The sequence below is a fragment of the Mytilus trossulus genome, chromosome 3, assembly GCF_036588685.1.
Source record: "Mytilus trossulus isolate FHL-02 chromosome 3, PNRI_Mtr1.1.1.hap1, whole genome shotgun sequence".
Classification (NCBI taxonomy): domain Eukaryota; kingdom Metazoa; phylum Mollusca; class Bivalvia; order Mytilida; family Mytilidae; genus Mytilus; species Mytilus trossulus.
The window spans coordinates 9632507-9659108 of record NC_086375.1 but is presented as its reverse complement, the minus strand read 5'-3'; the positions used below and the strand labels follow the sequence as shown (position 1 = coordinate 9659108).

The window sequence follows — 26602 nt, the reverse complement described above, 5'->3', positions numbered from 1 at the left end:
TTTTCAAAAGCAATGCTAATGATATCGTCTCTCAAAGCTTTATAGTACCAGTATCATTATCTTTTATGTCAAATATATTAAGGATGCACATTACGACTCATGGGGGCCTCTTTTACAGTAAAAGGTTTGTTGCATATTTAACCTTTATGTGCCTCTATCTGTGAAAGTTTGTATAAAATACTAGTAAATCAGAAGAATTTCAGATGTTGCACCAGATAACAGCTGTCACTCTTTTTTTATCAATTTTTTGTAAGACAGATACGAAAGATATCTTTTCTATATAAATCAGGCAAAGATTATTATACACAACCCTACAAAAGTATTTATTTTGTTGACCTTTTATTATTTTAGTATTGTCATATTGTCACAGAACTGTAGATTAATAGTACAAAAATTGGTTTTAAATAATAAATAGTGATTTGTTAAGAGACCTGAGCAAGCGACTGACTCACTCATAATCAATATCTAATGAATCAGTCAGTCAGATGGATGCAAAAGGTATAGTCACACTGCTTTATATTTCTTTTTAATCTCTAATTATTTACATGTTTTTATGGTTTAAAGAGTATATTATATAAAAGGTAAATTATATTTCATTATTTAAAATATTTTTTTACTGTATAGCTAAATGAGATATTTGAGTCATTATACAATAATCACTGCATATGTTACAGTTTATTTTTACAAATCTGTTTAACAATTTAGACGGAGAAGAACAGATTTCTGTTGTTAAAAGTAATTTTCATTTCATATTTAAAATTACTTTTTTCTGGTGTAACTATTTATCAGATATTTAAGTCATTATACATTGAATTAATCACTGTATATGTTGTAGTTAACTTGTTGAACTTTGCTTTCTTCTGTATCAATATAGACAGAGAAGAACATATTTCTATTTGAATAGTTTATTGTTTTTACATGATTTGGACACAGTTGAAAAAAGGGGGGGGGGGGGGGGATTGTAAATGCATTATTAGTAACTCACAAAGGCTGGTCATTTATACTGGTAGAAAAAAAATCATGCACATATGATGTTCAAAATGTGCAACAATTTGATTGTTGATTGGCTGGTCTTTTTTTTAATTTGATTTTATGTGAGTAATCTCCCCTGGTATCAACATATGAGGATAATTTATTTTCTAGAAATATTTGCGGTTGAGGTTTGAAGGCCTTCAATTTAAAAGAATCATGGATTTAAAGAAGATCTGATGTCAGAATCATTTAATATATGTTATTCATGATAAAATACAATGATAAGTGCTTTCTTCACCTTACTCCCTATAATATAAGTATATGTACAGGGGCGGATGTAGCCATTTTAAAAAGGGGGATCCCAACCCAGAATAAAGGGGGGTCCCAACTATATGCTCCCATTCAAATGCATTGATCTTCCAAAAAAAGGGGGGTTAACCCACGGAACCCTCCCCCTGGATCCGCCACTGATGTAGCTCTATAACTTGTAAATTGTTTCAAAGTAAAAAAGATGGGAGATTTTTTTTGGGTTACAAATTATAGTATACAGTTATGTGGGTATAAATCATGCTGCCCACTTAAGGGCCACTAATTGGGATAAAAGTTCATAATTATTTCTGAAAAAGGGCACTGTCCTGTTATTTCATTAAAAATTTATGCTTGTCTGTCCTTTTGTGTAAAATAAAGAGAAAATTCTTGTACAATGTTTGAGTGAACTGGACAACAGTATTGATCAGAGGTTGTTTATGCAGGTAATTTGTACAGCACTGTATAGATATTAATCTGTTGACTCATGGCTTTTATCTCTAGAATGCCAACCAGACTGAAGCAATTTATTTTATTGACTTAAAATTGTGACAATTATTGGGTATGTTGGCTTTGACAGCAATTGACTTTTATTTTAATGATTTATTGCTGTGAAATTATTTTAAAATGACAAAAGAAAAATACTGTGGGAGTAGCAACACATTTAATTTATTTTAACCACACGATAATACACTAAATGTGTGAGACTATCCTTTTTACATGTAATTAGGTGCTTAGAAGTGAAATTATTGAATTATTTTGATGATTCTTTTTCTTCCTGATTAATATAGTTTCCTGATTGTAACACAACAATAATCACTTGATAAATGGTTATAAGTTTTTTTTCATTTGAATTAACTTTTGTCAAGTAGGTGGGCTTTTGTAGATTGCTAATTGGTATATGTTTTAGTCATTGTTAAAGGCAGTACATTGACCTACAACTTCTGCATCATAGGACCTCTGTAGTGAAAAGTTGTCTTAATGGCAATTATACCACATCTTCTCATTTTGATGTGGTGCAACAGTTTTATATCCTCTACAGGTTATAATAAAGGGGGGCTTCATATATATAGTCACACAATTTATGAAATTTAATAAAAAAAATGGGGGGATGTGGTTCTATTGGATCTTAGTATAGAATAAACATATGGTTTCCATGTATATCAAAGTAAAATTAAGGACAATTTATGAAATTTTGGAAAATATGAGCAGGGGGGGGGGGGGGGGGGGGGGGGAAACATATGCAGATCTAGGGATTCTCAAAATAGGATAGATGTAATTGTCAGGTTCAATAAAGTGTGAACTTTAAGATGACATCCTCTTTCTTTGGATTTTTTATTTCAAAATCTTAAAAATAAACCCAGATCAACTTCATGCAATAACAAATGTATCAAATACAAGTATACAGGGAAGTATGTTTTCCTAAACAATAGACACATGCATAAGTATTTAGATTCCGTATCAATATACATGTATATATAAAATAAGGAAGAACATATATATTGCTATTCAATATCATTATAACTCATCCTTAGAATTGCATGTAAACAATTTTTATTTCATATTTGAACTTTGGTTATTGAGATTCTTGTCTAGGTTGATAGTATGGATTATTATTGTATTTATAATAATGTCAAGTGTAACACACAGTCAAAACCTCTTGAGGACAATTTAAGATGTTATTGTAAGAATTACACACAAACACGTTTTATTCCTTATTTGAATTATTGATATTTTATGTATGGTGATTGAAGATAAAGATTTTCATCTACATCATTTCTCAAAAATACTATCACTTCGACTAGATAAAAACTAACTCATTGAATTCTAATTAATGCAAACAGATAACAGTTTTATAAAGATTCTAACAGTAAATGATCAAAACTAGCATAACAACTATGTATAGTTAAATTCACAAAAATAAAATTTATTTTGATTCCATATAGAGCTTCAAATTTTCATTTTTATGAATTTTATGAATTCAGTTGTTTTTCCATAATAGGACATCATTTAAAAAATGTTAGACTCATTGTTTTCTTGTGTAAAGTGAGAGCGTAAGTTTTTTATTTGGACATCCAGTTATTGAAAAAGTAAATTTTTCACCAAATATGGATTTTTCATAATTATGTAATAGTTTAATCAACATCTTAACATGATCAAACCCCATGATAATATATAGTTATCAATGATAGATATCTTTAAGTTATGAGTATTTTTTAACGTAGTCTCCTAATAAAAAAACATGCTGCTTTTATTCATTGATCAGTTATTTGATTATGAAATTTCAATGGTATTTTTAAACCATTTATATTTAAAGTTTACACTGATATTTTGATAAATCAATTTGCTAGCTTCATTTTTAAAGATGTTCAATTCATAAAAATCCAATTATATGAAATGAAAATTAAAATCCTTAAAGTTTAATCAAATATACTGCTGATTTAAACATGCTAAATACTTTAATTAGTCAATTCATGAGTGTAAAATGTCCAATGATCCTCCAGCCATATTCATCCCCCTAAGATTTTACAAATTTTTAGGTGAGTGGTCTTAAGTATTACATGGGATGTAAAGCTCCTTATTCAAACCTGAATATTAAATCTAACACGTAGGTTGTCTCTTAACCCTACTTATGCTAAAATCAAGATGTAACACAATCTTCAAACATCTAATATTCAGGAAATATTAAATATAGATATCCTGTCCACTCCAGCAGGAAGGTTTCAACACATTTAATTTAATTCCATGGAAAAGTGATATATCACAATCAGAGGTAATTAATATCTTTCATTTTAATGTATTTTCAAATTTCATGAGGAAAAAATCAACTTTATTGTGTAAAGAATTGTTAGCTTTTAAATATTTCAATCTCTATAATGAAAACAATGCATGTTTTTTGAGATGTTGGATATAGGAAGTAAAACAACACAAGTTGGAAATTGAAATTAAGTGGTAAAAAGGGGGAATGTCAGATAAAGAGGTTAGAAAAATAGGGAGTGGGAAGTGAGGAAAAAATTTCAAAAAAAAATCCTTTTTTAAATGAGAATCCCTTTGTCACCTCCCCCTCCCCCACCCTCTATCGTGATAAGTTTTAATTTGATTCTTGATGAATTGTGGTATCAGTATTTAGTTGAGAGTTAATTGAGTGGGATGCAGGCCTAATTGGTTGCTGAAGTTGATATCTTTTCAGTATTAAGTTTATTTTCATGTTTAGCTTTCTATTTAATTGAGTAACAACGAGTTGCCATCTGGTTCACATTTTAAATAACTATGCTATGTAACATAGCTTTAGATGAAAGCCTATGACATTTTAAAATATTTGAAAAATGGGAAATTTAGGTAACTTCAGTGGGGATCAAGGGGGTGTGGGTTGGATTTATCCCTTTTTTTGATAATCAATGCATTTGAATTGGGACTTGCAATTAGAAACACCCCCACCCCACCCCCCACCCCCCCTTTTTTTCCAATTGCTGGATCCGCCCCTGCCCTTGTTGTTGAGCTAGAACAAGAGAAATGTACACTATTGTTGGAAAGTAACATAGCTTTAGATGAAAGTCATTGACACATTTTGTTTCAACTGTATAAATAATTAAGAGATGGCTATTTAAAAATAGTGTTACTATAGTACGAAATGGAAATGACGGTCAAATGTATTTTTATTTGCTAGTTACATTCAAAAGGTTAAAATCAGATAAAAATTTATCCCATATAATTGATTTCCCAAAAGTAATTTTTATCAAAATTATAAATAATGAGAGCAGTTTTTGTTGTCCTATATTTTTAATTAATTATGACAATCCCATCGAACATTATGACAATGGTAGATGTACCACAATGCATTTAGTTGGTCAGCTTGTAGCTTTAGGCTATAAATAAATCACATACTAAGGATGAGGACCATCGGAATTTGTAAAATGTTATAATGTTATAATAACAATACTATTATTTAAAACATTCTCTTCTCAAACACAGGTAAGAAATTATTAAGAATTTATATCTTAAAATTACAATTATATTCCGTAAATCTTTATTGATTTTTTTTTTTAGAGTTTCATCAATTTTTTTCCCCTATTTGTTCTGGACAAAAATTTATTAAGGTTGCAATAATATGCAAATAAAGCTCAACAAGACACCTAATTGTGTTTGTTTAAATCGTTATTTTTGTAATTAAAGATTTCTAATGTTATTTCATTCCTGTGACATTTAGGTATTGATTTAAGTACCAATTTGAATTTTTATAATGATGGTTTTATCTAGAATGGGATTTCAGAAACAGATATTGTCAGATGAGGGTCTGGACGTGATTTACAGTTTCGAAAATAATGGGTGCAAAAAATAAAAGTTAGAGAAAAATGGGACAAAAAATTATGAAAAGAGAAAAATAGACCAAAAAAAAAGAAATTGAGAATATTGAACCAAAACATGATGCCACCACCATCCACACCCACAATCATGTTGGTCAACTATAAAAATCATGTGCAAAGCATAAACGTATAGAAATTTGTAGAACATCTTGTGAAGTGCACAGAAATAATTTAAAATCAGGGGGCAGGAGTGTGCTCATGTGCCTCCCCTAAAATTTGGAAAGTATGGGTTGTCCTCACCTCAATGAAGAATACTTCGATACTTTTGCCTGATTTTTATTTTAAGTTTGTGCCCCCCTATTAAAAGTAAAATCATGGATAGGGTCCTGGAAATTCTTTTTTTTTAGCAGAAATTAGTAGAAAATAAACCAAACTACCAGTACTTTTATTTTCTGTCTGCTGCAGAATTGTCAGGTGACAAAGCAAATTTCCAAAATTAATAATTATTCCTGGTGTAACTAAATACCTAATTAATTTGATCTAAAAATATGAACTAATGAATTACTTATTGATCTAAGCAAAGAAAAATGACACCGCAGCAAATATTTCTGAGATGTGTGAAACACAGCACATGTAACCGGATAATTAAACTACTGCCACAGACATTGCTAAACTCTATTGATCAATTTACCCTGTGCTTCACAGCACTACAAAATTAAATAGAATGAAAGCAATAAGTCCAGAAAAACACAGAAATTATAAGTTACTACCAATTAACTTTCTTACTTTTCTTTCATTTAATATGTCTTTGCTTTATCAGTTACCATATCAACCAGAAAAGAATTGATATTTTGTAGATTTTTCGTAAGAAATGTAATAGTTCAGAGTGAATTTACATTCCTCTGTGTTTGAATGATAATGTTTGTGTTTAATACTGATGTGAATTAAGATAATTTGTGTTACTCCTGCTATTTGAAAATTAACATCAGATTTTTGTGTGAATGAAAGATTGATTTAAACAGCAGACGGTCTGCTTGTTAGGTGTAGTTTAGAGTTCAGGTAAGTTTAGATTATATAAACATATAATTTGGTAAATATACATAGTTTTAAGTTTAAGATATGCAATCTTGAAAACAAATCTTTAATCATCATCATGTACAAGAATCCTTAAAGATGTTTGATTGATTTTGAACTGAATTAATATATTGGTTTTTTTTTAATTTGAAATGTTAAAAGTTGTCATAGGCAACTTGAGTTTACTGTTAATCAATGTATTTTAATCTTGAAAAACATAATGTCTTCAGATCTCTGTTTTTACCTGCATTATATCATTTTTTCTTGTCTTTGATGATTTTTTTTAATTTTCTATCTTTAATGGATTTTGTTTGTTTAGAAAGCCATTGCCAAAGCAAAGGGAAACATTAATTTGCTTATTCTAATCATGTCTTATGCAGAGATTTTTTGAAAACTAATCTATATCTGGAACTTTTCAGAAAAGGACAGAAATCTGTAAAAATAGATAGGGATCATCGAGGTAGAAAAAATACTATGAGGTGAACTCTATTCCCTTGAACAGCCACACCCAAATATGCAAAGGGGAGATAATTTGGATTTTCTATCTTCTATCTGACAGTTGTCACACCCTTATATGAATAGGTGAAAATATGGTTTCAACACCATAATGCTATGGGTCTATCACACCCTCAACTGTGTCATCAGGTTGCATTACCATGATGTAATTTGGGGACGTTCTCAGGAATATAAACATTGTATATGGAGGAGTTAGCTATTTGTATGGTTGCCACATTCTGATATTATTAATTGACTTTTTAACTGTGGCAATGTAAATTTTTATAGGAGGCTTTATACATAGTATAGCAGGGGCGGATCCAGCCATTTTAAAAAGGGGGGTCCCAACCCAGAGTAAAAAAGGGGGGGTTCCAACTTAATGCTCCTATTCAAATGCATTGATCGTCCAAAAAAAGGGGTTCCAAACCCTGGATCCGCCAATGTATAGAAACATGTTTATTTTTGAATAACTTTCATTAATTGTCGTTAAAGATATATATCAGTTATTTGTTACATTGGGTTGCTGTCTCATAAAGTATGATCTACATCTTTTTTTTCACATTTCAAACACAAGCTATGTTGTCACTTAATTTTAACATCCAATGTATATATATGCCACACTGATTTAATTTGTGGAGTTTTCTTCATGAAGTCATATATTGAAGATGGTTTGGATGAATTTATGCTTAAAAGCATAAATTGTGAAAAAAGTGATATAATAAAAAAAAATGTTGATCAATGGGAAGGGATGCCCTTTATCACACCTTTTTACCCTGGATCTGCCACTGTAGATATCTACTCTGTAACTTCAATTCCCCCCCTCCCCACCTTTAGGCTAAATGGTTGCAGCAACCTGATGCACAAGGGCTAACACAATCCTTAAAACAACTGATTTTGGCAATGCATGTTACCAGAGCTCAGTTTAAACTTCATCAATATGAATATCAAAATATTTTTTAATTGAATCTCACAGAGTTTTGTTAAAAAAATAAGAGTTATTAGATCTTATTAGTCTGGTATATTTTGGATCAATGAGTTTAAAGCCCATTGCCCGGTAGATTTGATAGCCTTTTAAAATATGATATGCCTTAATTATTTTTTTTAATTAAAGGTCTCTCTGAGGCGATCTCCTTTTATGTGAAAATTAATCAGGCTTTAACATATAATTTTGTAGAAAAATGACAATTATTTGAAGCACTTGTTATGGTTCCGTGTCATATTTCATACATGTCATCAAAGATTAGGGGTGATGAAGAAATATTTGACACTTTACCTGTATTTTGACAAGTAAAATTATGTGTAATTTGTTTCTGACCCATTTATGGGAATAATAAGTTCATGTAAGGGCTATTGAGTGAATTGTTGATACATACATACATATAGGCAGGTGCAAATTTATAGGGCCATTTGAATACATGTAATAGAGATTTATGTATGTACAATACACTCCCTAAACACTCGCAATGACATCTGCCCCCTGATATGATCTGTCTTAACTTAGACCATAACCATCATCTTTGGGTGGATTAAGGTGAATTTTGTGCCTCAAATTTAATTAAATTTTTACTCCACCTAGTTTTAAATAGAGAAACTTAAGCTATTATTTTTGCTTAATTTTCTTCCAAAACATTTCTTTTTGTATCAGACTATTCAGTGGGGGATTCAGGGTGTTGTTTTTTTTGACGATCTATGCTTTTGAATCAGGACATTGGAATGCCCCCCCCCCCCTTTTTTTTTACTTGGGTTACAACCCCACTTTTAGAAATGGTTGGATTCGCCCTTGCAATTAAAAAAAAAAATCTTGCCCTCCCACCAGAAACATACATTGAGGGTAATAGGTGGTGCATAATAAATCAAGGTAGATATTGTGTTATTATGATTGAGACAGCAGTCCTACAACATAAGTTTACCAAAAGTTCAGTGTCACTTTCAAATAAATTAAGGTGGTACCTAACACTACAGGGAGATAACTCTGTAAAAGTCAGTTAAACGTTTCAATCACGTTGTTTGGTTAAAGAAGCATTAAGCTTCTCAATGATCAAAGTTAGTGCTTGGTCAAACTGCTATAAAACCAATGAAATTTTTCTGATAAAGCGGTTGGTTCAAATCTTTTGAAATTTTTATATTTTTGTTAAAAGGTCAAAATAACCAATTTGTCAAAATTTCATGAAAATTAAACGAGCCAAAATAATATCAGTCAAGGTGTTGGGTATTTTATCAACTAAGGTTGGGGATGTTACAGGAAACAAAAAGAGTTTTCTAGAAGTTATCTGGTCACATGCTATGTGTATAAATATACATTAAGGATTGAGGAAGAAAACAAGTACTTATGATTGTACTTAAGATAATCAAAGAGATAAACTAATAAGATCTTGAAGCACAAGATTTATATCTGTTATAATACAACAATCTAAAGAGGAAGTCTACAAACTTTCACTTGATTTTAAATTTCATGTAAATATAGAGTTTAAGAAACTCTGTTGAAGATGAATAACATTTCTTTTTAAAGTGTAAGGTAGCTAGGTGATAAGCTCACAGCTTTACAGACAAACATTTGTAAGTAAAGATTTTTATCAATCATTAAATGCCTTAAACTTAAAAGTTAGTATATTTATGCTATCAATATTCAATTAGATTAAAGGTTCTTATCAAGCAGTTATTTTGGCATTCAATCACAAATTAAGTGAATAAAAGAAGATTTGAGGTCACATTCTTACTTTTTAAAACATAAACCATTTATATAATATAAAGCTCAGTCTAATGTGAATGTAACAAGTAATACTTTTAGAAACAAAAATCAATATTGCTCTTACGAAAGAATTAAGTTGAGGAACATACTCTTTTGTTTTTACTTTTATAAATTGTTTTGTTTTCCTTTTTTAAATTGTTTTGTTTTACTTTTATAAATTGTTATTTGGATGGAGAGTTGTCTCATTGGCACTCACACCACATCTTCCTATATCTCTTTAATGAACTACACAGCCATGTTTTTGCGGGTAATGTGATCCTTGCAATGGTCTTTAGTTCTCCTTGAAGGTTTTGTGGACTTGTTCCTCTTTTTTCTTTTGGGCAAAAGGGTAATTTGTCTTTCTTCAAAAATTATACTTGTCTACTACCTGGCCATCATTTACAAAATAATTAATAGAAAATGTATCAAATTTAGTTTCTTGCAATGAATATCAGGGGTGGATCCAGCCATTTTGAAAAGGGGGGGTCCAACTCAATGTATCCCCATTCAAATGCATTGATTGTCCAAAAAAAAGGGGATGTTCCAAACCCAGGGTAAAAAGGGGGGGTCCAACTATGTATCCCTATTCAAATGCATTAACCTTCCAAAAAAAGGGGGTCCGACCCCTGGAACCCCCCTCTGGATGTGCCACTGAATATTTAGGAATATTTTATAACTATTTTTCCCCTGTCTAGACAAGAAGACTTCATCAGTTCCTGTATTCTAATACATAAGAAATCTGATTAATTCAAAAGTAAATTGTATGACTACACTAAATAATAATAGCTTGAAGGACACAAACATGTAACATGTTGCAATCATAAAATAATCTGATGTATATAAAAAAAAAATCTAGAATAGAGATTACAAATTATTCAAAAGGTACAGTAGGGATAGCTAAGAAATAAATTAGCTACCATTTAACCAAAAAAAGATAAAAAAATCTGAAAATGTTAAGTCTAATCTTTAGAATTTTTTAAAACTGAAGTGATTTATAATATAGATATATATAGTAATGGGGAAATTTGTCTGTCAGCCCTCATCCCTCATCCACAAAATCTTTTCTTATAATGGAGGGATTTCTATAAACTCACATAGCCTGTGCATACAATATAGCATTGTGTACTACTGTTTTATTTATTGATCAAATTGATTTTTGGGGTCCTCATATAAAAAGAGGGAGTAAAACTTCAGGATTGAGGGTAAACTAAAGTGGGATCTGAAATCAAGAAAATGAAGTGAAATTTTGGAAAAAAGTACCAAATAAAGATGATTTGGGAAATGAGTGCCCAACTTTCATCCAATTCAAAGATAGAAGTGTGATTTCTTCACATTATAAAGAAGATAAGGAAAAGGTTTTCCTTTGCAACTCCTCTTAAATCTGTGGAAGGATTTTTTGAAAACTTACATAGATTGTTTAGTTCATAATTTAAAAATAAAGAGATGTGATATATAATTGCTAATTTGACCCTTTTTGACCAGAGTCCAAATGATGGGAATGAAATCAACTATGCATCACTGAACAGTTTATAAATACAGCAAAAAACAATACCCTATACTGTATAGAGGGGGATAGAAGGAGTCCTGATCCGTAAATCCTGGGGTTAAAAAACGAAATACTGAGGTACTGAATTTAAATCATGTAAATCCTGACATCCCCAAATCAGAAAAAAAGGACTCCTGGATCCAGAAATGGTAAATCCCGAAATCCCGAGCTTAAAAACATCCTATCCCAGAGTCCCGATAAAGGTCCTATCCCCCCATTTAGTAAGCTATAAAAGGCCTGGATATGACAAAATGTGAAGCTATCAAAGCAAATGAACCAGATTTTTCATATACAAATTATTTATCAAAATGTAGAATTTTATTAGACAAGGGAGAAATGAAAATCTATAAAATATTTTTAATTTGGTTTAATTTTTTTTATTGCAATTTTAAAATAGATATAGGGATTGAACTTGTGTCTAATGACGTTCCTTTTTTGTCTACGTAACATTACTGACTGATAAAAAAAAGTCCTTGGCAAAGTCTATTGGTTACTCCATCTCACATAGTGTGTATCTAATACATGTACATTGAAGGTCAAGGTCACAGAACATTTTTCTTTTCTGTGTGATACAGATAACTGTTATTATCCAAATGACAAAGTTTTAATAATTTATCAGATAAATTTTGATGATTTATGCAAGTTCATATATATATATCTTATTATACCTTTAGATTAGTGAATCTTGAAAAATAAATTATCATGGGAAATAAAAGTGGAAAACTTAAGAAGAAGGATGGAACCGAGGAGGGGGATTCTACTAAAGTAAATGGAGAGGCTGGACAGGCAGAAAATAAAACAGAGGAAGGAGGGGACACAAAACCTGAGGTAAGTTAGTTTAACTAGATATATTATACAGATAATGAGGAGGAGGGGAGCACAAATTTATAAGAGAGGCTGGACAGGTAGAAAATAAAAACATACCGGTAGAGACAAAACTTAAATATGATCAGGTGCATATCCAGGAATCTGATCAGGATCCCCTGCCCCCTCCCCCTTTTGACTTAAATCCTTCTATAAAGTTTTATCAGATTTGGTACACAGACAGAAAATGAACCCTGATATATGTTATATAAAATACAGAAAATAAAACAGGGGTCACAAAATCAGATATGTTTTAGCAGAGAGGCTCAGTAGACAGAAAAAATCAAGGGTCTAAAATCAGATATGTTTTGATAAGAGAGGGTTGGCAGATAGAAAATAAACAGGGGTCACAAAATCAGATCTATATGTATTGCAGACAAAAAAACAAGGGTCACTAAATCAGATATATTTATAAGAGAGGTTGGGCAGATAGAAGATTAAACAGGGGAGACAAACCTGAAACATGTATAATCAGAAAGAATTGATAGACAGACAATAAAACCATGAAGACAAACCTGAAAATTGTATGATAAGAGTGATTTTGCAGACTGAAAATACAATAGGGGAGACAAACCTAAGAAATGAATAATGAAAAAGGTTGTAAAGTTTGAAAATATACAAGGGTGACAAACCTACAATTTGTATAATCAGAGAGGTTGAACACTGACCAAAATAAAATAGAGGGGACACAATACCTGAAATCTTATTGAAGAAGTTTGAAAGGGAAGAAGGGAAACAAAACTAGAGGAAAGCTTACTCAAAGAGACTAGAAAGAAAGAAAAGAAAACAGGGGGGAAACAAACAAAAAATTATATACAGAAAAAAAAGAGGTTAATAAAATGATAAAAAATCAAAAACTTGACCAATATAGAAAATAAAAACTGTGGAAAAAGGGGACAATATGTAACCTAAAGTAACATTATAAATAAATCTACTAAAAATGATACTATCAGGGTTATAAAGTCTGTGACAGTCTACAAAATAATATCTGTTCAGCTTATGTTATTTTACTACATGGTTATAGTATAAATGATAATAGAAGAAAATGGAAAGTTACAAAAGCTGTGAACAATATTTTAGTTATTTCATTTTATTTTATCAGGAAAAAGTAGCAGAAGGCAGTGAAAATAAAGAGGAAACTAGTGATCAAAAGGATAAACAAAATGAAGAAAAAAGTGACACTAAGCAAAGTGAAACAAAAACTGAAGTAAAATCTGATTCAAAACCAGAAACTGAGGATTCTAAACCAGAATCATCAAAGGAGATTGTGCAAGCAGCAGAATCACCTGTTAAACCAGAAGAAAAATCAGAATCATCTAAAACAGAAGAAAAATCAGAAACGCCCAAAGTAGAGGAAAAATCAGAGACACCCAAAGTAGAGGAAAAAACAGAAACACCTAAAGAAGAGGAAAAATCTGCAGAAACACCTAAAGCAGAGGAAAAACAACCAGAACCAGAAAAAACTGAAGAAACACAACAGCTACAGGAAACAAAACAAGAGGAAGTGGCACCACAAGAAGAAACAAAACAGGAAGCACCTGTGGAAGAAGTACAACAGGCAGCAGAAACAACACCTGTAGAAAGTGTACCAGAAGAACCAAAACAAGCTGAGGAATCTTCTCAGGAAGAAACAAAACCAGAGGAACCACAGAAAACAGAAGAAGTAACACCAGTTGTACAAGCAGAAGAAAAGGTGAGGATTTATAATTATAATGTAAATTTTGTATGAGAGCCAATGAGACAACTCACCATGCAAGTCATGGAACATGTCATGGAACATTGGCTCACACCAAACATCAAGCTATAAAAAAATTATATAAAGTACACATAAGATCTATCTACCATACATCTGTTTTTCTTTATATAAGATTTGATGAGACTTCAACTTGACAAAAGCTTGACAATTTATAGTCAAACTTATATCATGAGATGGTACAGGAGGATATCATCATGTAATTCATAAGTATGGAAACAATTGAACAAGTTATTTAATTTTGGTCATCCATTTTAATATTTATATACATGGTCTGGGTTTGGATAATTGACGAATGCCTAGCAGGTACTTGATTTTGTTTAAACACTTCATTTGGTCTCTGGTAGTAACTGGTACTTGTCTCTGGTAGGAACTGGTACCTGTCTCCTCATTGGTAATAAAATGTACTACTTCATCTTATTATTTTTATATTAAATTTTATATGTCTATGTTTTGAGATTAATGTCTAAACTTATAACTGTAAAAATGCTTTTATGAGACATAAGGCTCTGTCTTGAAGACCGTACTTTGACCCATAATGGTTTACTTTTACAAATTGGACTTGGATAGAGAGTTGTCACTTTGGCACTCATACCACATCTTCTTACATCTAATTATTTGATCAATAAGTTATTCACAGATTTCTCACTTCAAAAATTGTCCGAAAATAAATGAAAAAAAATATAAATAATCTCTACACAATTTTTCATTTCATGAATGCCAATCTCTATTTCTATGCAATTTATTTAGAATTTCCTGTTATATCTAAAGTGTTTTCCGACTCTGGACTAAAGGTTATCTGATCACCTATGACAACAGGAAGTTACTCGTGACCGAAATCAGAAGTGGAAGTAAATTAATAAAACTAAATAGACCTTTTTCCACAAGTTATACCCGGTAGTCCTTAAACATATGACCACTGCCATATTATTTTTCTATATCTGTTTACTGTTGGGGACTTTCTTTTGATTATTTTGCTAGATGTAACATTTTATTTATCATTTGCTTTTAATGCTGCCCCACCTACGTTGTAAGAGGCATTATGTTTTCTGGTCTGTGCCTCTGTTCGTTCGTCCGTTCATTCATTCGTCCATCTGTTTGTTCGCTGTGCGTCTGTTCGTCCTGCTTCAGGTTAAAGTTTTTGGTCAAGGTAGTTTTTGATGAAGTTGAAGTCCAATCAACTTGAAACTTAGTGCACATGTTCCCCATGATATGATCTTTCTAATTTTAATGCCAAATTTAAGTATTGACCCCAATTTTACGGTCCACTGAACATGTAAAATGATAGTGTGAGTACCATAAAATGGAGATGATAATCTAACCATAGGAATGAAGTTGATATTTTTCATAATCTTACTGAAAAAAAACCAAACAATACAAATAAAACAAACAAAAGAAATTTTATCTAAAGATCAACATGCTAAGTTTCAGTTATCAATTTTACTCCTAAATGTGAAATTTCAAAATTCATATACATTTAGGAGAGTTATCTCCAATTTGTAACTACAACTGTATGTCTATGATGATTAATACATTAATTTGCACCTTTGTAGAACAAATATGTTAACAATTTCCATTTTAAAAACATCACCATATTAAAACTGTAAAATTACCATGATGGTATAGAATTGAGAATGGAAATGGGGAATGTGTTAAAGTGACAACAACCCGACCATAGAGCAGACAACAGCCCAAGGCCACCAATGACTCGGGCAATGAGTCTTCAATGTATCTTGAAACTCCCACACCCTGAGGCGTCCTTCAGCTGGCCCCTAACAAATATGTATACTAGTTCAGTGATAATGGACGTCATACTTAACTCCAAATTATACACAAGAAACTAAAATTAAAAACATATATGGCTATTGTTAGTCTTGTATTTTTTTTATTTTAGTTTCTTGTGTACAATTAGGAAATTAGTATGGCGTTCATTATCACTGAACTAGTATATATTTGTTTAGGGACCAGCTGAAGGACTCCTCCGGGTGAGGGAATTTCTTACTTCATTGAAGACCTGTTGGTGACCTTCTGCTGTTGTTTTTTATATGGTCCGGTTGTTGTCTCTTTGAAACATTACCCATTTCCATTCTCAATTTTATCTTAACAATTTTTGCAAAATTACTCAGCTTGGTCCTAATATATAAGACTGCCATTTCCCAGCTCAAATGAATTCAATATTACAATTTCTTCAGATAAGGTCTTTAATTTTATCTGCTATTTTGTTTTGTAAAAGAATCTCACATTTTTGTATGGTAGAAGAACATTTCATTATGTGTAATTTGTATTTGAATTACTATTCTTGAAAGGATTGAGGAAATACATACATACATTGTTTATGTCCTTGATATAACATAAACAGAATCTCATAAAAAAATAATTGGCAAAAGCCCAGATTTAACACAAAAATACATGTTTAAGTGTTATAATTTATTGAAAGATATTGATAAAAATCCAAATTATTCCAAATAGGAAGTAAAAGAAAAAAGTTTACATTTATTTTTCATGTCCATATGCTACTACTAGTATACAAATGTTTGCAAATGACATGGGTCTGATAGTCTGAAAATCTGTAAAACTCTTGTTGGTTGAAAGAAATGAATGTCTGAAAAGATTTGATTGAAATTAAGCATTTGCAACATCATATATTGCTAAAAAAGGTTCAAGACCTTTGTAATTTTTCCATTTAATAGGTTTTTTATTAAAATAATCATTTGATTCAAACAGCATATGAATACATCACATATAACATTGTTCCTCTGTAAATACTGTAAACGAACTTATTTTCGCGGATACTTTATTTCGCGTTTAGCCCTATATAGTCCATTTCGCGGATATTTAATATCGCGAATTCCTAATTTACTAGAGGTGTTTAGATAAGTTAAGATCTAAGTAATGCAGATTGGCGACGATTTAAATTGGCGTCATTTTTCTTTCTGCGAAAGTCGCGAAATTAAGTTGGTTTAAAGTATACAAATGTGACCAACTTCAATTCGAGGCAACTGCGAGCACCTTAAATACTTATATATTAAATATGCAAACTTTATATAGTACCATTAAACCCCACCCATTGTTTTACTATTTTTCTATGTAAAATGTTTAAATGTAATATATTTGAAGGAAGAAGAAAGTAAAAATCCCTATAAATATCTTAACAAATGTAAAATTACTTCCCTTAATTTGCATAATTACTTCCCTTTGTTTTTAACATTATTTGTAAATACATAGTTTATAATAAGGAAAAAATAACCATGTTCTTAATTAAAAAATCACCTTCAAAGGTTTTTTTTGCTTCCTGCATATTTTGGCAGTTTTTTTGGAGTGGGATTATATTAAAATTAAAATACAGATTTTGTGTTTTTTATTTGCTGTTTCAAAATTTTGGAAATTATTTATAATTGAGGAATGTATATCCTTCATGCAAAGCTCTGATTCCTTTCTCTGCTTTGCCTATACTTTTTTGTCCTTTTTGATTTATAGCTCTTCATCATTTTAATAAGCTTTATATTATCTAATATTTGGCCTTAAGCATCATAATTGAAGAGACAATATTGATGGTCCAAATGAGAATTTGGTACTGTTCATATAATCCAAACATATGCTTGCTCTCTGTGTTAAATGTTCTTTCATTGAAACACTATGAGTTTTATTTTTAGCCTTACATTGAACTTTTATTAGTAACTTAGCTGCATCACAGATGGTCTAACACAATATCTTACTCTTATTGATTTATACAGCAATAATTAATAATGTTATTCAAATACAGATAATAACTTCACTTGATCTTCAACCTTTTAGACAGGACAAGAGTTCCTGTAATTCAAAATTATGAGTCATTTGGTAAACTTATTCTAATAATATGATTAGAGGAAATTTAGAATGCAGGAGGTCAATTTATCATCTTTTTGTCATGGGAAATGGTACTTAATGCTTCTACCAAGGCAACACCATGTATGGACCCAGGATCTGATTTTTTTATTATTTTTAGAGCGAGTGCCCACATTGTCTTCTAAATCACAGTGCCCAACTGTATTTTCATCACCTTATATTGCTTCTGAAACTATATTAAATGTGTTTGCACGAAACAGATTTTCTAATTTTAACAACCATCACTTTTTTAAAAGCTGTTGTAACAATTGAAATCAGCCACTTGCTTGTAAAAGTAAAAAGAGAATGGATTCAGTCCATTGTATATAAATAAACAATACTATATGCAGTGTCTTAATAAGCTAGCCCCAAAATAAGATTCCCCAGCCTATGCCATTCTGTGATCCCATCTGCCATTTATGTGCACCCATCTATCTACCCTAATACCTATGAGTCCAGTCCTATGCAATTGAAGGGAATTCTTTACTTAAATTACTAATCATTTTAAGAATTCTATTTAACAATTTTACCCTTTAAAAGAAAATGCAATAATGAAGTATTCAGCAAAAATATTTTAAGGGATTTTTTAAAATTTGTATCTACATTATAAACATTCAAGTAGTCCTTTTCTAAGTCAAAAGAAAAACATGCTAACACACCCTTCATCTTAAAACTGAGCCCCTGTGCTTTAAATTCAAGTTATAACACTACTATTTATATATAATAGACTTTTAAGCATCTGTTGTATAAATTTGTAAATTACGAAAGCTAGCTCATAAAACCATATTGCAAATGGAAAATTTATTATGGGCTGTTTGGTAATGTGTAAAGAAATCTGATAGCTAATCGATACAGAAAGTTCACTGGGAATTATCAGTAGTCTTTGTAATGGAAGTAACAATACTGAAACAATCAGGGTCTAGACATTAATAGCCACCTGGTGTACAGTTATAAATGTCTTGATTTACTTATAATACAGTAAAACCTATGTAAATGTCTTGATTTACTTATAATACAGTGAAACCTGTGTTAACAAATCTGATTGGAAATTTTGTTTTCATTTGTCAGAATTATTGTTCCATGGGAATGGTTACATTGTAGAAATACTGTATGTCTGTCCTGTCTTGTGAGTGACCTCACAAGCACAGTACTGTTCTTAATTGCCAGATTTATAAAACTAGTAATATAGGTTTACATCAGCAATCACTTTGATTAGGTGAAAATCAGTTGGGAGCAGAGGTGGAATAAGAGGGGTTTTCAGGGAGCCCCTCTTTAGTGGGAAAATTTGGTTGTTTATATAAGGAATCACTGAATCATGACTGGAGCGGGCCCTGTCTTAGGTAGACAGTTATGTTACTTGGAAAAGTTGATTAAATGGAAAATTGCATTGTTAGCACATTCATTTGTACGATTCTTGTTTTTTATGAATTTTATATTACAGTTTATATCATCAATTTCTCAGACAAATTTAAAAATCAGTGCTGATAAAAAAAAGTTATCTCCCTTGGATGTATTGACTATATGGAAAATTATGTTGTTCGCTCTCATGTGATAAATTCTTGCCAGAATTATGAATCTTAAATTATAGGTTTATATCAGCAATGTCTTTGATACTTTTTATTTTTGAAAGTCAGTTGTCGTCAATTATTTATCAAAATGTTATGCCCCTTTGAAAAATTATTTATAAACAGAAATCACATTGCATTTGCTCTTGAAATCAGATCCTAAAAGCTATAAAATAATCACTGAATGTCTTGATTAAAAAGTTTTTAAGTTTATATTAAATTTCATATTTTCCAGGGTTTGATTTAGATAGAATTAGGTTTCACTGTATAAAGTTTATTCAATAATTGATTTTGTTATTTTCAGACAGAGGAAACTGAAACAAAAGAGCCAGAAAAAGAAGAAACACAGCAGGTATACACAATAATATAAAAAAGAAGATGTGGTATGATTGCCAATGAGACAACTATCCACAAAAGACCAAAACAACACAGAAAAATACGGTATAAGAAATTGATCATTAATCGTGATAATAGAATAAGTAGACAGCTCTCTCACAAGCAAAAAAAACCTAACGTGTAATAACCATATTTTCAAATAGATCAGTCTTAAGACCTCTTAGTCACTTATTACCGGTATGTACAAACTCACCAAGGACGAAGCCAAGGTCAGAGGAGAGCTTATGATTGTCATGAAATTATTTAATATACTTTGTACAATAAAAAGCAATAAAGATGTTGGGTTTTATTTCAAATAAGGGCAAATATACCATTGCTCACTGAAACGGCCTGTAAAATATTATTGAGGCAAATTAAAAAGGGAAACAATCCAATCATACTGTAACAGTGTTGGTTCTTCTTATATGAACTATACAAAATAAATTCACAAAAATAAAAAGTAAGATTGTGTTGAACATGCATGAAATATTTGCCACCTGACATTATGCAACCAACAATCAATTAAGTGGCCAATCTTTTTAAATTTTTATATTTTTATATATTTTTTTAGGAAAATAAAATATCAACAGAATTTAAATGGGAGGATGCTGGAGAGACTGTTAAAGTAGCAGGAACATTTAATGAATGGAAAGAACAAATATCATTAGAGAAAGAGTAAGTTAATAATAGTTAATAGATATAAAAGATGTGGTATGAGTGCTAATGAGACATCTCTCCATCCAATCACAATTTATAAAAGTAAACCATTATAGGTCAAGGTACGGCCTTCAACAAGGAGCATAGGCTCACACCAAACAGCAAGCTGTAAAGGGCCCCAAACATTACTAACTTAAAACCATTCAAACAAGACAACTAATGGTCTAATTTATATAAATAAATGGTATACAATTCAAAATTTAAGTCTGAAGACTTGTATGCAAATCAGGATTATTTTAGATCTCATCCCTTCCCATTTTAATCTTTTAAAAAGTTGCACAAAAAAGTGAAATCAAATTCAAAATTTAAGTACAAGAAAATATTCAATAAATAAATAATGATTTTATTGGTAAAATTACAGAGTTATCTCCCATTACTGAATTCTAATTTTCTCAATTGAAAGCTGAAATGAAAAAGATTTAACTTAAATTTATTGTTTTAACAAACAGTTGATCTTCAACAGTTGAATAAAAAAATTGAAATGAAAATCAGTTCAAGAAAAGCAATACTCTTATCATACATACTCTTATCAATAAATAAATGATAATTTTATATGTTAAAGTACAGAGTTATCTCCCATTCCGTCATTCCAATTTTCTCAGAAATGAAAAAGAAGCGACATTAAGAAATTTGATTTTGTTTTGAAGTTTCAAATTAAATGTTTTTTGTCCAGTAACAAATAGTTGAAGTTCTGCACAATGGATATTTTCTTAATAAATTAGTTTTGTAGATCTATTTTAAAAATGATTGGTGAACATATTTTAAATTTTATTTCAGGAATGATGTCTTTACTGTTTCAATTGATTTACCAAAAGGAGAATATTTATTTAAGTATATTGTGGATGATGACTGGGTCATCAATAAAAATCAGGTACTTTTATATTTTAATTATAGTGTAGACATTGCTTTTTCTAGTTGATAGAGTTATGCCTCGTTCGCATGGACATTTAATTCGAATTGAATTTGAATCTAATGCGAATTTATAATGCGAATTAAATTCGCTAATCGTGTTCACACACTCTTCTTTTTTAATTCAAATTGATTCCAATTGGCTAATTCGAGTTACCCAATTCGAATTAGAAATAAGTTTTTGTTAATACGAATTAAAAGTTAACGTCGTTTGGACAGTAAAGCTTATTTGACGCGATTTGTAATTCTAATAAGAATTGACATTAGGAGATAAAACATTTCGAATGCGAAATTAAACTAATTGGAATTAGTTAATGCGAATCGAATTCGAATTACATGAGAACTCAGCATAAGAAAATCAAGAAATACATGTACATTAGCCACTAAAATAATTTTAAATTTTAGAACTTTAAAAACTAGTCATTGTCAAACTGTCTGCAATTTATCTAAGTATGTAGTTGAGAGGAAAAATAAAAAAAACTGAAGAAGGCCAAATACCGAAACGTCTTGAAAAATTGGTTTATTTAAACAATTATATAAAGTATGTTCCCTATTGGAATTTTGAAAACAAGGATTTATCTAAGTGTCAAATATTTTCATAATATTCAAGAGCTTAACAAATAAGAATAGACATCATACCAGAGTCTTGATTAAATATGTACAAAATAAGATGTGGATTATATGTCAATGAGCCAGCAACCAGAGGCAAATCCATGACTTTTTAAAAGGGAGGGGGGGGCCACATTAAGAGTGAAACATGTGAAAAAAAAATGCTTGTATCATAATTATAGCTCTTTAGTCTGTCACCTCCTCAATCAGCCACTGACAACAATAAGGCTTTGTCACAAACAAAACCAGAGTGAGAATTAAGCCAAGAATAAATAACATTTATGTATTTTTAAAAATTAGATATTTAACTAACAATGGCGTAATTCATACATAGAATAACTCTTCAAAATGGCTTGATCTGTGCCTGATATTAGTGAAAGTAATTATGGGTTTTAAGTAATTTAAAATAATCATTCCCTTGTTATTTCTCAGAGATGCAAATTAAATTGATTTTATTTTCCATTTCAGCCAACCAAAAATGATGCAGAAGGTATCGAGAACAATGTTGTTGTTGTCAGCTAGACATCCCTAAATACATCCAGTTTATGTTGTTATGATATCTTTATTGTAATGAACAGGGAACCAGAAACTATCAGTTTATTGCTTGTAATTAAAGGTGATCATGGATCAGCTAGTACGCTCAGGACATCAGTTCATTCAACAATCTGTGGACAGTTATTGATACTTTTTTATCCAATGTCCTTAGTGTTGTATAGGAAAGGATTTCTCTAAAGACAAAGAGAAATTAATAAAACATGTGCTAGTGCATTCTGGGTAAACAGATTTTATAAAAAGCTGAAGAACAAGGATAAACTGTGCCTTCTGTTATGTGACCTTTATTTTTAGTTTTATATTATTTCATAGTCAAACTTTGAATTCTTTGCAATCATTTACTGCAGTGAAATTCAGATGACCTCATCATCATGGATTAAAAGCCAAGTTATATTTTTTTTAAGACAAGTTGATACTGAATTTTCTTCTATTTTCCATTTGAAACCAATGTAACCCAAATTTCATTTTTACGTAATCCACTTTCAGACTATTAAAATAAATAATGATGAACAGAGACTGAAACTCTTTATCTCAAGTTGAAATGGGGAACACAGCTACAACTTAATGTTCCATGTACTGACAAAATGTGGCGTTGCTTTTCCAATTGAGAGCATGCATCTGCAAAAAAATATTTTGCATTATATTTTGTGGTTACCTGGTAGTTGTATTAAAGGCATCAACAGAAAATGTAGTTTTGTAATGAAAATAGATTAGGCTAAACATGAAATTTGTAAAAATGTAAACTTTTGTCTTATCTTTGTAAATAAACTATGCAGCTGAGAAAATATGCAGGCCTGTTGTACATATGCAATTACTGCAAAAACAGTTTATCTATGTGCAATACTTAAAATTCTGGGTAAATAAATTATATTTAAAAAAAAAAGAAATCAGTAACAAGTCTCTCCTTGCTCAAAGTTTAATGTTGGGGAGAAATTTCATGAATTAACCAACAAAAAACAAATTATTATTTTTTTGTCATATTTTCCATCTACTCTGAAATTTGAATGCATTGTCATAATGATTTTCCATGTTAATTAGACTTTTACACTAAATTTAACAATACCATTGAAAATTCATTACTTGCTTTAGATCAATATAACTATATTGTACACATTGTCACTGATTCCAATATTCAGATCCCACATGTTTCTAGTGTAGGTAATTAATGGCGTCAAGCTTGATTTATCTCTTATCAATGCAATTACAATTTAAAAAATGAAAACATGCACCATGGAAATATTTGTAATTCAGATGTCATTTTTTTCACTGTAAAATGTTCTTTCATGACACAATCTCAATGTTCATTTCACCTGTAAATTACTATCTTATTGGACAATCAAGTCTGTACAAATATAAGCTCAATGTAGACTGACCTTAGTTCTACTGGGACCAGATGTTTTGGACTACCAAGTCCATAAGCTCAATGTAGACAGACCAAAAATCTACTGGGACCAGGTTTATTTTATTTATTAGTATATCTAGATGAATTTAGAATTTTTGCTTTGTAATGATTGTGCAATAGTCATACTTTTGTTTTCTGTTTTCAATCATAAGTATTTACTTGCAAGATTATTTCGAATTTAGCAGCTTTTTTAACCAGAAAAGATAAAGAAGAAAAAAAAGAAAGAAAGCAATGTCAATTTTATTGAATAATGCATCTTTTTATGCATCTATTTTGAAAAAAAAATGTTTCAACATCACTTGATGTACCAAAACAACTCCAACAAAATAATTAGCTACTTCAATATTTTTTTCAAAATGTTCGTGTTGCCATGTACATGTAAATGTTTGTCTTATTTTTGTATGAAAGATTCAGTATAAAAGAAATTATAATGCTTGATTGTGGAGGCCATATACAATTTAAATTTGGATTTCTCATCCTCTTCAGACAGTTTTTCCCCAGTTGTGATCATAGACATATGAACACATTTATAAAATGTATATATACATGTGTATATATGTCTGTGAAAATTTACATAATAATTTAATGAGGGACAGAGAAATTTCTTAAAATGAATTTGAAGAAAATCTATATGTTGGGAAGATGTTGAGAATCTAAAATAATTATGTGGTCTTCAGGTGTTAGAACTTGGTGTGCAAACCCTAAAACAGTTGCCTTGTTGCTACACTAAACTTTAAGTATGTGCTAGTGTGCAGACGTAACCACTGTTTTGAAGTTTGCAGGGTATTGTAGAGCACACTGTAAAATCAGTAGTGCGTTTGTAACAGCCATTATCCTTATTGTGTTTCAAGCATTCATGTGAAATAGAATTATAATAATCTACATTAGATAAAAGCTTAAAATATATTGATTAACATGTCTAGTACAAACGCACTGGTGATTTTAAGAGTTATGTCCCCTATCCACGGCCAACCTCCTTATGAGATGCATTATCAATGTATACTATATTTTTATGCATTGTACAAGCTCTTTACAATGTTATTATATTGTAATGTTTTAATTATATAAACTAAAAACCGATGTTGTACATCTAAAAATTAACTATACCAAAACTCATGTTGTACAACTCAAAAGTTAACTGTAAATGTTTAAATAAAGTTCTTTCCGATTGATTGTTTTGGTTTTTTTTATGTCCCATTTATGGGCATAATGTTTTCTGGTCTATGTCTGCATACCTGCCAACTGTCACTATTTGTAGGGGATTTCCCCCATGGAGGCTCCAAAATTGAAATTTTGAAAGAGCAATTTTGTCCACAATTTAAACAAAACAATCAATTTTACAATGACTTTAGGCTTATGAAAGTATGCAGAAGCCAACAAACAACATTAAAATGTATTTGCAGGCCCCCTTGAAAGTTTTTTAGGACTATGGCAGCCATCTTCCACGCAAAACCCCCATGGGTATTTTGAAAAGTTGGCAGGTGTGCGTCCGTATGTCCATCAATCCGTCCTGCTTCAGGTTAAAGTTTTGGTTGAGGTATGATTTTAATGAAGTTGAAGTCTTAGTAAACAAATTAGAGATTTTATCCCATTTTCACGATCCACTGAATATAGAAAATGATAGTGCGGATGGGGCGTCTGTGTACTTGGGACACATTCTTGTTTCCTGTTGAAGTTCCTAATATATTTATCACGGAATGGCTGCATACGGATTATATGGATGATGTTGTCAATCTCTATTATTATATTCATATGGTGATGCGTATCATGTTCATTTGCAAAAATAATCATGCGCCATACATTGTATGTAAATGATATATGGTTTGACATTCAATCTTGTCTTTGTCTTTTCCTTGACCGCATTTTTTTGGTGTTCACTCTGACTACTTTTAATATAGTTTTTATCACATGATGTTTTTCACCTACAAGAAGTAAAATGACCGCTTCATTTGAAATATATAAAATTGTTGCAAGGATTACAATGTTCAACATTGTTCGTCTGACTTATACTATGGACCAACTTCACATGTTCAGCAATAGTCAGATGTATTCAGGGGTTAGAATGATAGCGAGTAATGGTGTAAATGTACATTTATTATCTGACCTTTTGATCTCATTTGCAGGGTTCATATATCAATGTTAAGACTTCTTTATAATGATTCTATTCATTTCTCAATAAATTAATGTTGGATGTAATGTAAAATTGAGAATGGAAATGGGGAATGTGTCAAAGAATGTGTCTTCTAATTGGCTGAGAGTGTTTGGTCTATTAGCTCATAGACATATTTTTTTATCAACGTTTTTTTCATGATTTACTCCGGTTAAAAATAAAATTAAGAATTGAATTATAAGAAATAATTGTAATATTTTTTCTGTCTATTTGAAATAACATAAAACATGTGGTGCACACTTTGAAATAAGGTGCTACGCGCTTAATCAGTGTGCACCACCTTTTTTATGTTATTTTTTCATAGACATAAAAAATATTACAGTCATTCCTTAAAGATTATAATAATAATCAGCAGTGTCGGATCCAGAAATTTTCATAAGTAGGGGCTCACTGACTG

The 26602-nt window shown here is 30.7% G+C and overlaps 1 protein-coding gene across 5 annotated transcripts; it reads left to right on the top strand.

Annotated features, from left to right (window-relative positions):
- The first annotated feature begins 346 nt into the window (after window positions 1-346).
- LOC134710115 (neurofilament heavy polypeptide-like) lies at window positions 347-25205 on the top strand. 5 transcript variants are annotated; one of them, XM_063570315.1, is made up of 7 exons: window positions 347-498; window positions 12100-12253; window positions 13392-13982; window positions 19776-19823; window positions 20418-20521; window positions 21341-21434; window positions 22550-25205. In XM_063570315.1, exons 2-7 carry the CDS (start codon window positions 12128-12130, stop codon window positions 22601-22603), a joined length of 1017 nt encoding a protein of 338 aa, XP_063426385.1. In that variant the 5' UTR covers window positions 347-498; window positions 12100-12127; the 3' UTR covers window positions 22604-25205. The 5 variants fall into 5 exon arrangements, with proteins under 5 accessions (XP_063426385.1, XP_063426386.1, XP_063426387.1 ...); XM_063570316.1 differs by lacking the exon at window positions 347-498 and adding an exon at window positions 3835-4051; XM_063570317.1 differs by lacking the exon at window positions 347-498 and adding an exon at window positions 5116-5250.
- Window positions 25206-26602: the final 1397 nt, after the last annotated feature.

What these genes read in the sequence shown, in the direction of transcription:
- LOC134710115 (XM_063570315.1), top strand. Translation starts at nt 12,128, where the DNA reads ATGGGAAATAAAAGTGGAAAACTTAAGAAGAAGGATGGAACCGAGGAG. An exon ending in GAGGGGACACAAAACCTGAG is followed by an intron (nt 12,254 to 13,391) that starts GTAAGTTAGTTT and finishes TTATTTTATCAG; the next exon opens with GAAAAAGTAGCAGAAGGCAG. An exon ending in GGGTCATCAATAAAAATCAG is followed by an intron (nt 21,435 to 22,549) that starts GTACTTTTATAT and finishes TTTCCATTTCAG; the next exon opens with CCAACCAAAAATGATGCAGA.